General features: G+C 47.4%; 1 protein-coding gene across 1 annotated transcript; it reads right to left on the bottom strand.

The window, feature by feature from the left end:
* Positions 1-9934: 9934 nt before the first annotated feature.
* On the bottom strand, positions 9935-10876 carry LOC100662959 (olfactory receptor 1I1). Its single transcript, XM_010593480.3, has one exon. It carries the CDS (start codon positions 10874-10876, stop codon positions 9935-9937), a length of 942 nt encoding a protein of 313 aa, XP_010591782.1.
* Positions 10877-12614: the final 1738 nt, after the last annotated feature.

The following is a 12614-nucleotide window of genomic DNA, read 5'->3' as shown; positions in this document are numbered from 1 at the left end:
CTGGGGGTGTAGGTCAAGGAGCTGGTCAAGGGTTAGTCCCTTGTATATGTGCAGGGTGTGGACAACCCAAGCCTACTGAGTTAACCCGTTACGGTACAAGCTGAGATCCACAATGGGTGAGGATAAGAGGGAAGATAGGTCTAAGCGGCTCCCACCTTGAGGAGACACTCCAGTTCCTAAGCCTGAGTTGGGTAGGCATGGACCTCCTACCCCACTGCCACCTCTAACCCCAGCCTCACATAGAGTGGAATCTACAGTGAGACCTTGGGATGGGATAAAGGAACTCCCTGCCTCCTGTCTTCCCCCCATCCTTCCCTCTCAGTGGCCAGGAGTAGCAGGGCGGTTCTCCCTGGGCCTTAGATGCCGGGGGTGGAAAGCATGGAGCCTAGGATGGTGTTGCCTGCGGGGGAGACCCAGGGATTCCTAGCAATGGGGCCCCAACACTGGGCGTTGCCTGTTGCCCCACACTCCTGTCTACCTGGCCTTTCCCTCTTAGCCCTATTCACTCCCAGGAGCCCTTTCTCTAGCAGCCATGAATGACAGCCTCGGTGTTATTTACAGGTTGGGCTCAGTGGAGAAGCCCCGAAGTCTGAGAGCAGTCTCGCTACTCAAATGGGGGTCGTGACAGAGGGAAGGTGGGCAAAGCAGGGACTCACACACATCTCATCTCCCCAAGACTGCTGTACCCTGGTGTTCTTGGGAAAGTGGCTCTGGGTCAGTGAATCCTGCCCTGCATGGCCCCAGGGACCCTGTGCCATGGTCTGCTGCTCTTCTCACTGGAAGCCTTCAAGTCTGAGTGCTGGGGGTACATTCAAGGACTAACTCAGCAGGCCTGGGTTGTCTGCACCCTGTACATTCCAAAGAAAGCTCTGACCCTTGACCAGATCCTGGGAGGTGACCTCTGAGCCCTTGGAATGTCCTGTCTGATAAAAGTATCTGTTTACCTGTGGCCTTGGGCCACCCCAGAGAGTCCATGCCAACATTGGGATTCATGGTGGGGGTCTTGTGTCATGCTGGATGGTCTGTGCTAAAAAAAGGATTCATGATGGGGGCCTTGAGGCACCTCAGATAGTCTATGCTGACAATGCGATTCATAGTGGGGGTTCTGAGCCATGCCAGATTGGTCTGTGTAACAATGAGATTTATGATGGGGAATTTGAGCTACCCCAGATAGTCTGTGGTGACAATGGGATTCATGGTGTAGGGCTTGGGCCACACCATATGGTCTATGCTGATGATAGGATTTATGGTGGGGCCCTTGGGCCATCCCAGGTAGTCTATGCCAGCATTGGGATTCACGGTGGGGGGCCATAAGCCATGCCAAATAGTCTGTGATGAAAATGGGATTCTGGTGGGAGTCTTGGGCCACCTTAGATGGTCTATGTCAACAATGGGATTTATGATGCGGCACTCACGCCACCCCAGATGGCTTATGTTAACAATGGAATTTATGGTGGGGGCCGTGGGCCATGCCAAATAATCTGTGCTAACAATGGGATTTATGGTGGGGGTCCTGGACCACATGCTGTCAGTTCAACCTCAGAAGGGGCCAGAGCCTGAGGTCAGCCATGTGGATGATCAGCCATGCCTACAGGACTGACCCTCAGTAAAAATTGTGGACACTAGGGCTCGGAGAGCTTCCCTGGTGGGCAATATTTTGTGTGCGTTGTCACACATCAATGCTGGGAGAAGTAAGCACTGTCTATGACACCAATGGAAGAGGACACCTGGACGCTCATGCTGTTCTCTTCTGGAACCTCCCCCAGACTGATTTTAGTTTCTTTCCTTTTTTGCTGCTATAAACCATAACCATGAATGTCTTAAGCTGGGTTCTCTAGAGAAGCAAAACCAGTAAAGCATATATATATATATATACATCAAGGAAATGGCTCATGAGATTGTAGAGGCTGGAATGTCCCAAGTCCATGGATCAGGATAGAGGCTTCCCTCAATTCACGTATCTGCAGGGGCTGGCGAACTCAAGATCGGCAGGTCGGAGAGCAGGGCTCTTGCTCACAGGCTGTGAAGATCAATGAATCCAAAGGCTGGCAGGCAAGACCACAAGGCTTCTTCTGATTCACGTTGCTGTAGGGGCTGGTGAACCCAAGATTGGAAGATCAGAGGGCAGGGCTCCCACTCACAAGCTGTGAAAATTGGCAAATCCCAAGGTCAGCAGATAAGCTGATAGTTCAAGTTCCAAGAGCCAGAGGTCAGATGAACAGGAGGCAGCCACAGGATCCAGAGCAAGCAAAAAGCCAGAACACCTGCTTTTATTTGGATGCAGGCCACACCCCCAAGGAAATTCCCTTTCAACTGATTGGCTACCCACAGCAGATTCCATCACGATCGTGATCACATATAAACACTGAGAATTGTGGCCCAGCCAAATTGACACACAATCTTAACCATCACAGAGTATAACAGCTTTTCTGAGTTCTGTGAAGTCCTAGTGAATCATCAAACCAAGATTGATTTGCGGACCTCTGATCTCACAGGTTCGCAGAGATAGAAGCACCCCCCAAATCTCCAGGCAATGGACATTTGGGAGTAGGAGCTCCCCCCGGGACCTCCAGCCCAATCTTTAGTGACCATTAATGACTTTCTGGCCACATCCCCAGCTCATCCACCTTTAGCCCTTCATGTCCTATGTGGTACACTTGTTCCCTCCTCCAGTGATAGGTCTTGAGCTCTTCCAAGCACAGTATGACCTTGGACAAGTCACCCACCTGGGAGGCTGCCCAATATCGTGATGGAGGAAGGGGTCAGACTTAGGATTAGCAGCCTGGCTGGAATCCCCCCTTTGCTGTCCAGTGTGTGTCCTTGGAAAGTCACTTTTCCTCTGAGCCTCAGTGTCCAAATCTCTAAAATTGCTTTGAGTTACCCAACAAAACCCCATTCTAAGAAAAAGAAGAGCTCTTGTACTCTAATATGGGCCAGGATCACTTCAAGGTGTGGAACTCCCCTGCAGGAAACAATTTGGCCTTGGGTCCAGGTTCCTGAGAGCCTGACCACACCTGAGACTGATGAATGGGGGCTGACCAGACCAAGAGGGACCAGCTGGGGGCCAGATGCTGACTAAGCCTCAGGAGGTATGATATAATCTGTCACAGACAGGTGGTGAGGCGGATAAACACCTTGGGAGGCAGAAACTTAGTGGAGCTTCCAGGATGGTGACAGCAAACATCTGCTCAGGAGGTTAATTGACATAGATGCTTTGTGCTGACACTCCTGGATCTTGCCCTGGGTGTTTGCATCCTTTTTTCCTTCCAGACTAAAGATAGCTTTTTCCCCGGGGTTGAGTCATTCCATCCAGTTGTCTGATCTGAGAAATAGAGAAGGGGCCAGTGCTGACCTAGCCCTAGGTGAATAAGAATGAGAGAGAGAAGGGGCCAGTGCCAGCTGACCTGGCCCCTGATGAATGAGGATGTGAGGCAAGGGGCTGGTGCTCGCTCACCTGGCCCCAGGTGAATGAGGATGAGAGACGGAAGGGGCCAGTGCCTGTTGACCTGGCCCGGGGTGAATGGGAATGAGAAAGGGCTGCACTGTCTACTGGGGTCTGGAATGACCAGGGAAAGGAAGCTGAGATTTCTACTGGATGCTGTTGGCATGTGGGTTTATTATCCACCACACCTGGGTGTCAGAGGTGGATAATCTGAACCTCCCTGGTCTGGTTTGCACAATTGGAGATGAAGGTGGGATCTGCCATGTGGTCCTGACTGTACCATCGGGCTGCTCCTTCAGAGATTTTTGAGAATCCTGGAAGGTTGTATTTGCATGTTGTTGTTGTGTGCCCTCAAGTTTATTTTCACTCGTAGCGACCCCATGTAACAGATTAGAACTTCTCCATAGGGTTTTCTAGGCTGTGATCTTTACAGGAGCAGATCACCAGGTCTTTTTCTTGATGAGCTGCTCTGTGGTTTGAACTGCCAACCTTTTGGATAGCAGCCGAGTGCTTAACCATTGAGCCCCCAGGGCTCCTAAAAACCAAACTTGTTGCCGTCGTCTCCATTCTGACTCATGGAGACCCTACGTGTTTCAGAGAACAGCTCCATAGGGTTTTCTTGACTGTGACCTTTCAGAAGCTGATTGCCAGACTTTTCTTCTGAGGCACTTCTGGGTGGGATTGAACAGGCAACTTTTTGGTTCATAGCTGAGCACTTAACTGTTTGCACCACCTAGGGACTTCTGTTTTTGCTGAATTAAATAGCTCCGTAGAAAACTTGTTGTTCTTGCCCCCTAGGGTGAGGCACCTGGCCTCTGTCCTTGATGTCTGCAGAAAACCCCCTCACCAAGCCCAGGGGGTGGAACAGGCTTTACTGAGGGTTAGGGGAGTCAGAGGAGAGCTTACATTGCAAACTACAGCAACTCAGCCTCCTTTATTAGATACTTCTGTTCCAACCCAGCCTACCTCGGCCACCCCATCTGGCTTCTTAGAGTCACACTGTGTTCTTATTCATTCGTTTACTCAGCAAATAATTTGGAGTGGCTACTCTGTGCTGCAAACGGATGCAGTGCTGAACGCACTCACTCGTCTACGCCAAGAAATTAGGAAAACAGCTTCCTGGCCAACTGGCTGGAAGCCATCCACATTTATGCCTATTCCAAGGAAAGCTGATCCAACTGAATGCAGAAATTATAGAACAATATCATTAATATCACACGCAAGCAAAATTTTGCTGAAGATCATTCAAAAGTGGCTGCCGCTGTATATTGACAGGGAACTGCCAGAAATTCAAGCCAGATTCAGAAGAGGACGTGGAACAAGGGATATCCTTGCTGGTGTCAGATGGATCCTTCCTGAAAGCAGAGAACACCAGAGAGATATTTACCTGTGTTTTATGGACTACGCAAAGGCATTTGATTGTGTGGATCATAACAAATTATGGATAATATTGCAAAGAATGGGAATTCCAGAACACTTAATTGTGTTCATGAGGAACCTGTATGTAGATCAAGAGGCAGTCATTTGAACAGAACAAAGGGTTGTATCCTTTCACCATACTTATTTGGTCTGTATGCTGAGCAAATAATCCAAGAAGCTGGACTATATGAAGAACAGGGCATCAGGGTTGGAGGAAGACTCATTAACAACCTGCATTATGCAGATGACACAACCTTGCTTGCTGAAAGTGAAGAGGACTTGAGGCACTTACTGATGAAGATCAAAGACCACGGCCTTCAGTATGGATTACACCTCAACAAAAAGAAAACAAAAATCCTAACAACTGGACCAATAAGCAACATCATGATAAACGGACGAAAGATTGAAGTTGTCAAGGGTTTTGTTTTACTTGGCTCCACAATCAACACCCATGGAAGCAGCAGTTAAGAAATCAAACGACGTATCGCATTTGGCAAACCTTCTGCAAAAGACCTCTTCAAAGTGTTAAAAGCAAAAATATCACCTTGAATACTAAGCTGCACCTGATTCAAGTCATGCGAAAGCTAGATGTTGAAGAAGGAAGGCAGAAGAAGAACTGACACCTTTGAATTGTGTTGGCAAAGAATATTGAATATACCATGCACTTCCAAAAGAACAAACAAATCTGTCTTGGAAGAAGTACAATTAGAATGCTCCTTAAAAGCGAGGATGGGGAGACTACATCTCACATACTTTGGACATGTAATCAGGAGGGATCAGTCCCTGGAGAATGACATCATGGGTGGTAGAGAGAGGGTCAGGAAGAAAGAGGAAGGCCCTCAATGAGATGCATTGACACAGCGGCTGCAACAATGGGCTCAAGCATAATAATACTTGTGACAATGGCACAGGACTGGGCAGTGTTTTGTTCTGTTGTCATAGGGTCGCTATGAGTCAGAACTGACTTGAGGGCACCTAACAACAACAACTCTGTGCCAGGCACTGTACTAAGCGTGGGGGACAGAGTTGGGCAAGATAAACAAGGTATCACAGTCTCAGTCCCTAACTCTGGGAATTCTATGAGCCCCTCTAGTGTATCATCAAACCTGAGACTGATCTCGGAGACCTTCGACCCCCACAGGTTCACAGAGATGGAAAAGCCCCCAGAGTTACCAGCCAATGGACACAGTCAAGTGTGTAAAAGGGACATAATCAAAGAATCACAAAAATGACTAATAAAATTATTACTGTGATGAGGAGGAGAATGAGGGGGGTGGTGAGGTTATATCAGGTGAACCGATGTAGCTGGGGCTTGGGGATAAGGGCAGGTGGGGTTTGAGCTGAGATCTGAACTCTGGAAGGGGGTGAGGGGGAGGGGTGGCGTATGCAAAAGTCCTGTGGCACCATCTTTGTTTCTTCTTTTTCTGCTGCTGGGGTTCAGCCCTCCTCATCTCTCATGACATGATCTTTTTTTTTGGTCTTCTTGCCTGTTGTCACTCCCCACCAGGGTTGGCAAACTACAAACTGTGAGCCAAATCTGGCTGGCCGCCTGTTTTTATATGCTCCTTGAGCTAAGAAGGGTTTAAAAAAATTTTTAAATGGTTGAAAATAAATCAAAAGGCTACATTTTGCAAATAGAAACCTGTATACAAATGTTCACTGTAGCACTTTTCACAATAGCTAAAAGGTGGAAACAATCTAAATGTCCATCAACAGATGAATGGATAAACAAAATGTGGTTCATCTATACAATGGGATAAAAAAATTCAGCAATTAAGAGAAATGAAGTCCTGATGCATGCCACGACGCGGACGAACCTTGAAAACATTATGTTGAGTGAAAAAGTCAGTTGCAAATGGACAAACACTGTATGATCTCACTCTTTGAAATAAGCAAATATATGTTGTTGTGTGCCTCCAAGTCCATTCCGACTTGTAGAGACCCTTTAAGACAGAGTAGAAGTGCCCCGTAGGATTTCTAGGCTGTAATCTTTTTGGAAGCAAATCACCAGGTTTGTGGAGAGGCTGGTGGGTTTGAATCACCAAGCTTTCAGTTAGCAGCTGAGTGATTAACCATTGTGCCACAAATACATAGTAAACAAAAATTATTAGTGGTTACCAGGGGTGGGGTGGGTATCGAGTTTATGTTAATGGTGGTGGGATAATTTGGAAAAGGATAGTGAGAATGGGTGCACAACTTGAAGAATGTAATCAATGTCACTGAACTATTCGTGCAGAAGTTGTTGACTGGGCATACGTTTTGCTGTGTATATTTTCACCACAATAAAAGGCTACATTTTGTGATGTATAAAATGACATGAAATCAAATTTCAGCGTCCATCAATAAAGTTTTACTGGCACACAGCAACAGCCATCTGTGGACATATTGATGGGCTGCTTTTGATTCCAAAAGGGTAGCATTGAGTCAACGCAACAGAAATCATATATGATTCACAAAGCTAAAAATATTGACAATATCTTATCCTGTACAAAAAACGTTTGGGGACTTCCAGCCTATAGTGTGGAATCCCTGGGTGGTGCAAAATGGTTACATCGCTCCGCTGCTAACCTGAAGGTTGACAGTTCAAGTCCACCCAGAGGCAGCTTGGAAGAAAGGCCTGGCAATCTACTTCCGAAAAATCAGCCACCGAAAACACTGTAGACCACAGTTCTACTCTGAAGCACAGGGGGTCGCCAAGAGTTGGAATCAGCGCCACTGCGACTGGTTTAATAAATAGAACGGCTCAGCCGAGAGTTTGTTCTGAAACACAGGTCCTGACCACGCCACTGCTTAAACCTTGTGCCTCACTCCCACTGCCCTTTGGACCGACCCGCGTGGTGTGCGCTGACCCCTGTCCCCCTTCACCGCTCCACTGCACACCTCATTCCCAAGCCAAGCTCCTTCCCGGCACAGGAGCTTTGCACATACTGATCCCTGCCAGGGAGAGATGACACGTGAAGCGGCTGGAAATGGGCAGGGTTCACAGTTAAGCTCACAACAAATATTTCTGAAACAGAAACTTTAAATCCATGTTTGTGAAATGGCACTACTGCCACCTGGTGGCCATTTCCTCTCATTGTAACTTCAATCATTTCAAACCGTTTTGGACCATTCACCACCACCTGCCTATCGTTTGGTCGTTTGGTCGTTCAGTGATTCGCTTGCGTGTTGCTGTGATGCTGTGATGCTGTGATGCTGTGATGCTGGGAGCTAGGCCATAGATATTTCATATGCCAGCAGGGTCATCCATGGCGGACAGGTTTCAGCGGGAGCTTCCAGATTAAAGCAAACTAGGAAGAAAAAAAAATTTTTTTTTCTAGGAAGAAAGGCCTGGCAATCTACCTCTGAAAATCAGCCAATGAAAGCCCTATGGATCACGAATATTGTCTGAGACTTCGACTCTCTTACTTTGGTTGTGTTACCAGGATGGACTTATTGCTGGAGAAGTACATCATGTTTGGTAAAGCGGAGTGTTAGAGAAAATTAGAGAAACCTTTAATGAGATGGATTGACACCATGGTTCAAACAATAGGCTCAAACATACCATGGTGCAGGGCAATATTTTGTTCTATTGTACATATGATAGCCATGATTTGGAGCTGACTTTTTGGGGGACACAATTCAATCTATAACAACTAGTATCATCCACTCAGCAATCGTCTAATGTCCCTGGATGGTGTAAACAGTTAACATGCTTGGCCGCTAACTGAAAAGTTGGCAATTAGAACCCACCTACAGGCACCTCAGGAGAAAGGCCTGGTGATCTATTTCTGAAAAATTGGCCACTGAAAACTCTACGGAGCACAATTCCACTCGGACACACATGGTGTCGCCATGAATCGAGGTGGACTCCATGGCAACTGGTTTTACTCCCCACTAAACTCTGAGCCCTTTGGGGTAGAGGTGGTGTCTTAGTTTCTTAGTGCTGTCGTAACAGAAATACCACAACTGGGATGCTCTAAGGAACACAAATTTATTTTCTCACAGCTCTGGAGGCAGAAAGTCCAAATCAGGGTCTCCGCTGTATTGATTCCTTTTGCAGGGCTCTCTCCTAGTTTCTGTATATGCCAGTAATTTTGGCCATCTTTAGCATTCCTTGCTGTTCTTTGGCAGAGGTAGACACCTGTCTTCCCTTGGGTATGTGTCTCTGTGTTTATTCTGCCCTTTTTATAGGACAACTCTCAGAAGTGATCAGGGTTAGGACCTACTTTACATTGGTATGACTTTGTTAACAAAGTCCCTATTTCCAAACAGGATCACATCCACAGGTACAAAGGCTGGGATTCAACACATATTTTTGGAGGACACGATATAATCCATAACAGATGGGACCCATATCTACGTCCCTAGCCCTAAAGGATGGCCTTGGATATGATAAAAAAAAAAAAAAGACCAAACCAGTTGCCATCAAGTCAACTGTGACTCATGGTGAATCCAGTATGTGCAGAGTAGGACTGTACTCTAGAGGGTTTTCAAGGCTATGACCTTTTGGAAGCGGATTGCCAGGCCTTTCCTTCCAGCTGCCTCTGCATGAGTTCGAATGACCAACCTTTTGGTTAGTAGAGTGCTTAACTGTTTTCGCCACCCAGTACTCCTTCCACAGGTACAAAGGCCAAGAATTCAATACATATTTTTTTGGAAAATAATGCAATCCATGATTGCTGCCATCCACCTCTATGGCCCTTGTCCTCAAGGGTGGTCTTGGATGTGGTGAAAACCAAACAAACCAACCAAAAAAAACAAGTTGCCATCAAGTTGGTTCCAAGTCATGGCGACCCCATGTATGCCAGTGTAGAACTGTGCTCCATAGGGTTTACAAGACTGTGGCCTTTTGGAAGCAGGTCACCAGACCTTTCTTCTAAGGTGCCCCTGGGTAGGTGTGAACCTCCAACCTTTCAGTTAGTAGTCGAGGCTTAACCGTTTGTGCCACCCGGGGACTCCTTCCACAGATACAAGGGCCAGGAATTCAACATATATTTTTGAGGACACAATGAAGTCCATAACAGTTGGAATTCATCTCTATGTCCCCAAGGGTGGTATTGGATGCAGAAGACACCCAATAACTTCTCTGGCCTAGAACTGAAAGGAGGCTGCTTTGCCTATGAGCTTCCTCAGAGCCGCCTTCATGTCCTTGTTCCTTAGGCTATAGATAAAGGGGTTCAGCATGGGGATGACCACACCACACATCAGGGCCGCCACTTTGTCTTTCTGTGAGGAGGTGAGTGATGCGGGCTGAAGGTACACAGCGAAGATGGTCCCGTAGAACAGTGACACCACCGTGAGGTGGGAGCTGCAGGTGGAGAAGGCTTTCCACTTGCCCCGGGCAGAAGGGATCTTAAAGACCGTGTGGAAGATGCAGATGTAGGAGAGAAGGATGCAGGACAGCGGGCTGATGCCCATGACAATGCCAAAAGCAAAGATGACCAGCTCATTGATGTGTGTGTCAGAGCAGGAGAGCTTCAGCAGGGGCATGAGGTCACAGAAGAAGTGGGGGATCTCAGAGCCAGCACAGAAGGTCAGCTGGGCCATGAGGCAGGTGTGCACTAGGGACTGGAGGTTGGTGATCACCCATGGGACCCCCACTAGCAACCCACACACACGGGGGCTCATGATGACCGAGTGGTGCAGAGGGTAGATGATCGCCACCAACCGGTCAATGGCCATCACGGCCAGGAGGAAGCTGTCCATGGTGCCAAACAGATGGAAAGCGTACATCTGCGCCAGGCAGCCCGCAAAGGGGATGGTTCTGCTCTGGGCCTGGATGTTCATCAGCATCTTGGGGACAGTGGTGGAGGAGAGGAAGATGTCGACAAGGGACAGGTTGGTGAGGAAGAAGTACATGGGCGTGTGGAGGCGGGAGTCCTTGATGATGGCCAGGCTGATGAGCAGGCTCCCAGTGATGGTGATCAGGTACACGGGCAGGAACAGCCCAAAGAGGAGGGCCTGATGCTCGGGCTTTTCTGAGAGCCCCAAGAGGAGGAATTCTGAGACCGTTGTTTGGTTTTCTGGTTCCATGGATGGTCTGTGTGGCCTGGGGAAAAAGGCGGAGCAACGCGAAGCTGGAAGTTGGAGATGAGATTCCACCCCCAGCTTCCCATTAAGACCTGTAGGATTATGTCAAAGCCCTTTGAATCCTTACATTAATCCCATCTTCTTAAGCTATTAATCCTATCGTCTAAGCTTAAGGAGTCCCTGCGTGGTGCAAACTTGGCTGCTAACCAAAAAGCTAGCAGTTCAAACCCTCCCAGAGGTACCTCAGAAGAAAGGCCTGGTGACCTGCTTCTGAAAGGTCATGGCTATGAAAACCCTATGAAGCAGTTCTACTCTGCACATATAGGGTTGCCATGAGTTGGAGCTGACTTGATGGCAACTGGGTTTTTTTTTTTTTTTGTAAGCTATCTTCAGTGGGAGGAGCCCTGGTGGCACAGTGGTTAAATGCTCTGCTGGTAACTGAAAGATCTGAAGTTTGAACCCACTAGCCACTGCTCCATGTGAGAAAGATGTGGCAGTCTGCTTCCGTAAAGAGTACAGGCTTGGAAACCCCATGGAGCAGTTGTACTCTGTCCTATGGGGTTTCTATGAGTTGGAATGGACTTGATGGCAAAAGGACTTTTTTTTTTTTTTTTTTATCTCCAGTGGGTTTCTGTTCTCATAAACCAAACAATCCATCCTGAGAGAATGTCTCAAAGACTTAATTATTTGGATGACCTTGTCTATATTGTTGTTGTTAGCTGCTGTCAAGTTGGCCCCTGACTCCTCATGGCAGCCCCATGCACAACAGAGTGAAATGCTGCCCTGTCCTGTACCATCCTCATGATTGGCTGCAGATTGAGTGTTGTGATCTATACGGTTTTCAATGATTGGTTTTTGAAAGCAGATGACCAGGCCTTTCCTCCTAGTCCATCTTAGTCTGGAAGCTCCACTGAAACCTGTTCAGCATTATCGCAACATGCAAGTCTCCACTGACAGATGGCTGGTGGCTGCGCATGAGGTGCACTGGCCAGGAATCGAACCCAGGTCTCCTGCATGGAAGGCGAGAATTCTACCACTGAACCGCCACTGCCCTCATGATGTCATCTGTAAACACCTTTGTTTTACTTCAGTGCAGGAAATCAAGCAGAATCAAACCTGAACCAAAACCTGATACAGTGAAAGAGAACTTAATCTATTTTTCTTCTCTTTGATTTTTCCCTCCTCTCTCCCATTTATCCTTCCATAAACAGGATATCCTTTTAGCCTTAGTTTTGTGTTAAGAACTGGTGGATATCCAGATAGACTGTAAAAAGAGTACTCTACGTCTGCTTTCAATGAACTCCCCTTGATCCGGGACACTTCACCACCTGCTACCACATCATCAGTACACTAGCCACCCTTTCACTTGTTGTGATAAAGACCAATACTTATCAGTTTGGGTGGAAACATAAAATCCGTTGAAAACCAGTTGCCTTCAAGTCCATTGTGACTCATGGTGACTCCATTTGCTTCAGAGTAGAACTGTGCTTCACAGGGTTTTCTTGGTTATAATCTTTATGGGAGCAGATTGCCAGGCCTTTCTTCTACAGCACTGCTGGGTGGGTTTGCAATGCCAGCCTTTAGGTTAGTAGTTGAGTGCTTAACTGTTTCTTCCACCCAAGGACCTTTTTGATCAGTGTGTATATAGTAGACACCCTCTCACCTGTCGTGACGAAGACCAGTATTTATCAGTTTGGGTGGGAACATAAATGTGATGCATTCATACCTTTTTCTGAGTACG

Source organism: Loxodonta africana, chromosome 3, assembly GCF_030014295.1.
Source record: "Loxodonta africana isolate mLoxAfr1 chromosome 3, mLoxAfr1.hap2, whole genome shotgun sequence".
In the NCBI taxonomy this organism is placed as follows: domain Eukaryota; kingdom Metazoa; phylum Chordata; class Mammalia; order Proboscidea; family Elephantidae; genus Loxodonta; species Loxodonta africana.
The sequence above is the reverse complement of the archived record's forward strand: the minus strand, read 5'-3'. Positions and strand labels throughout refer to the sequence as shown.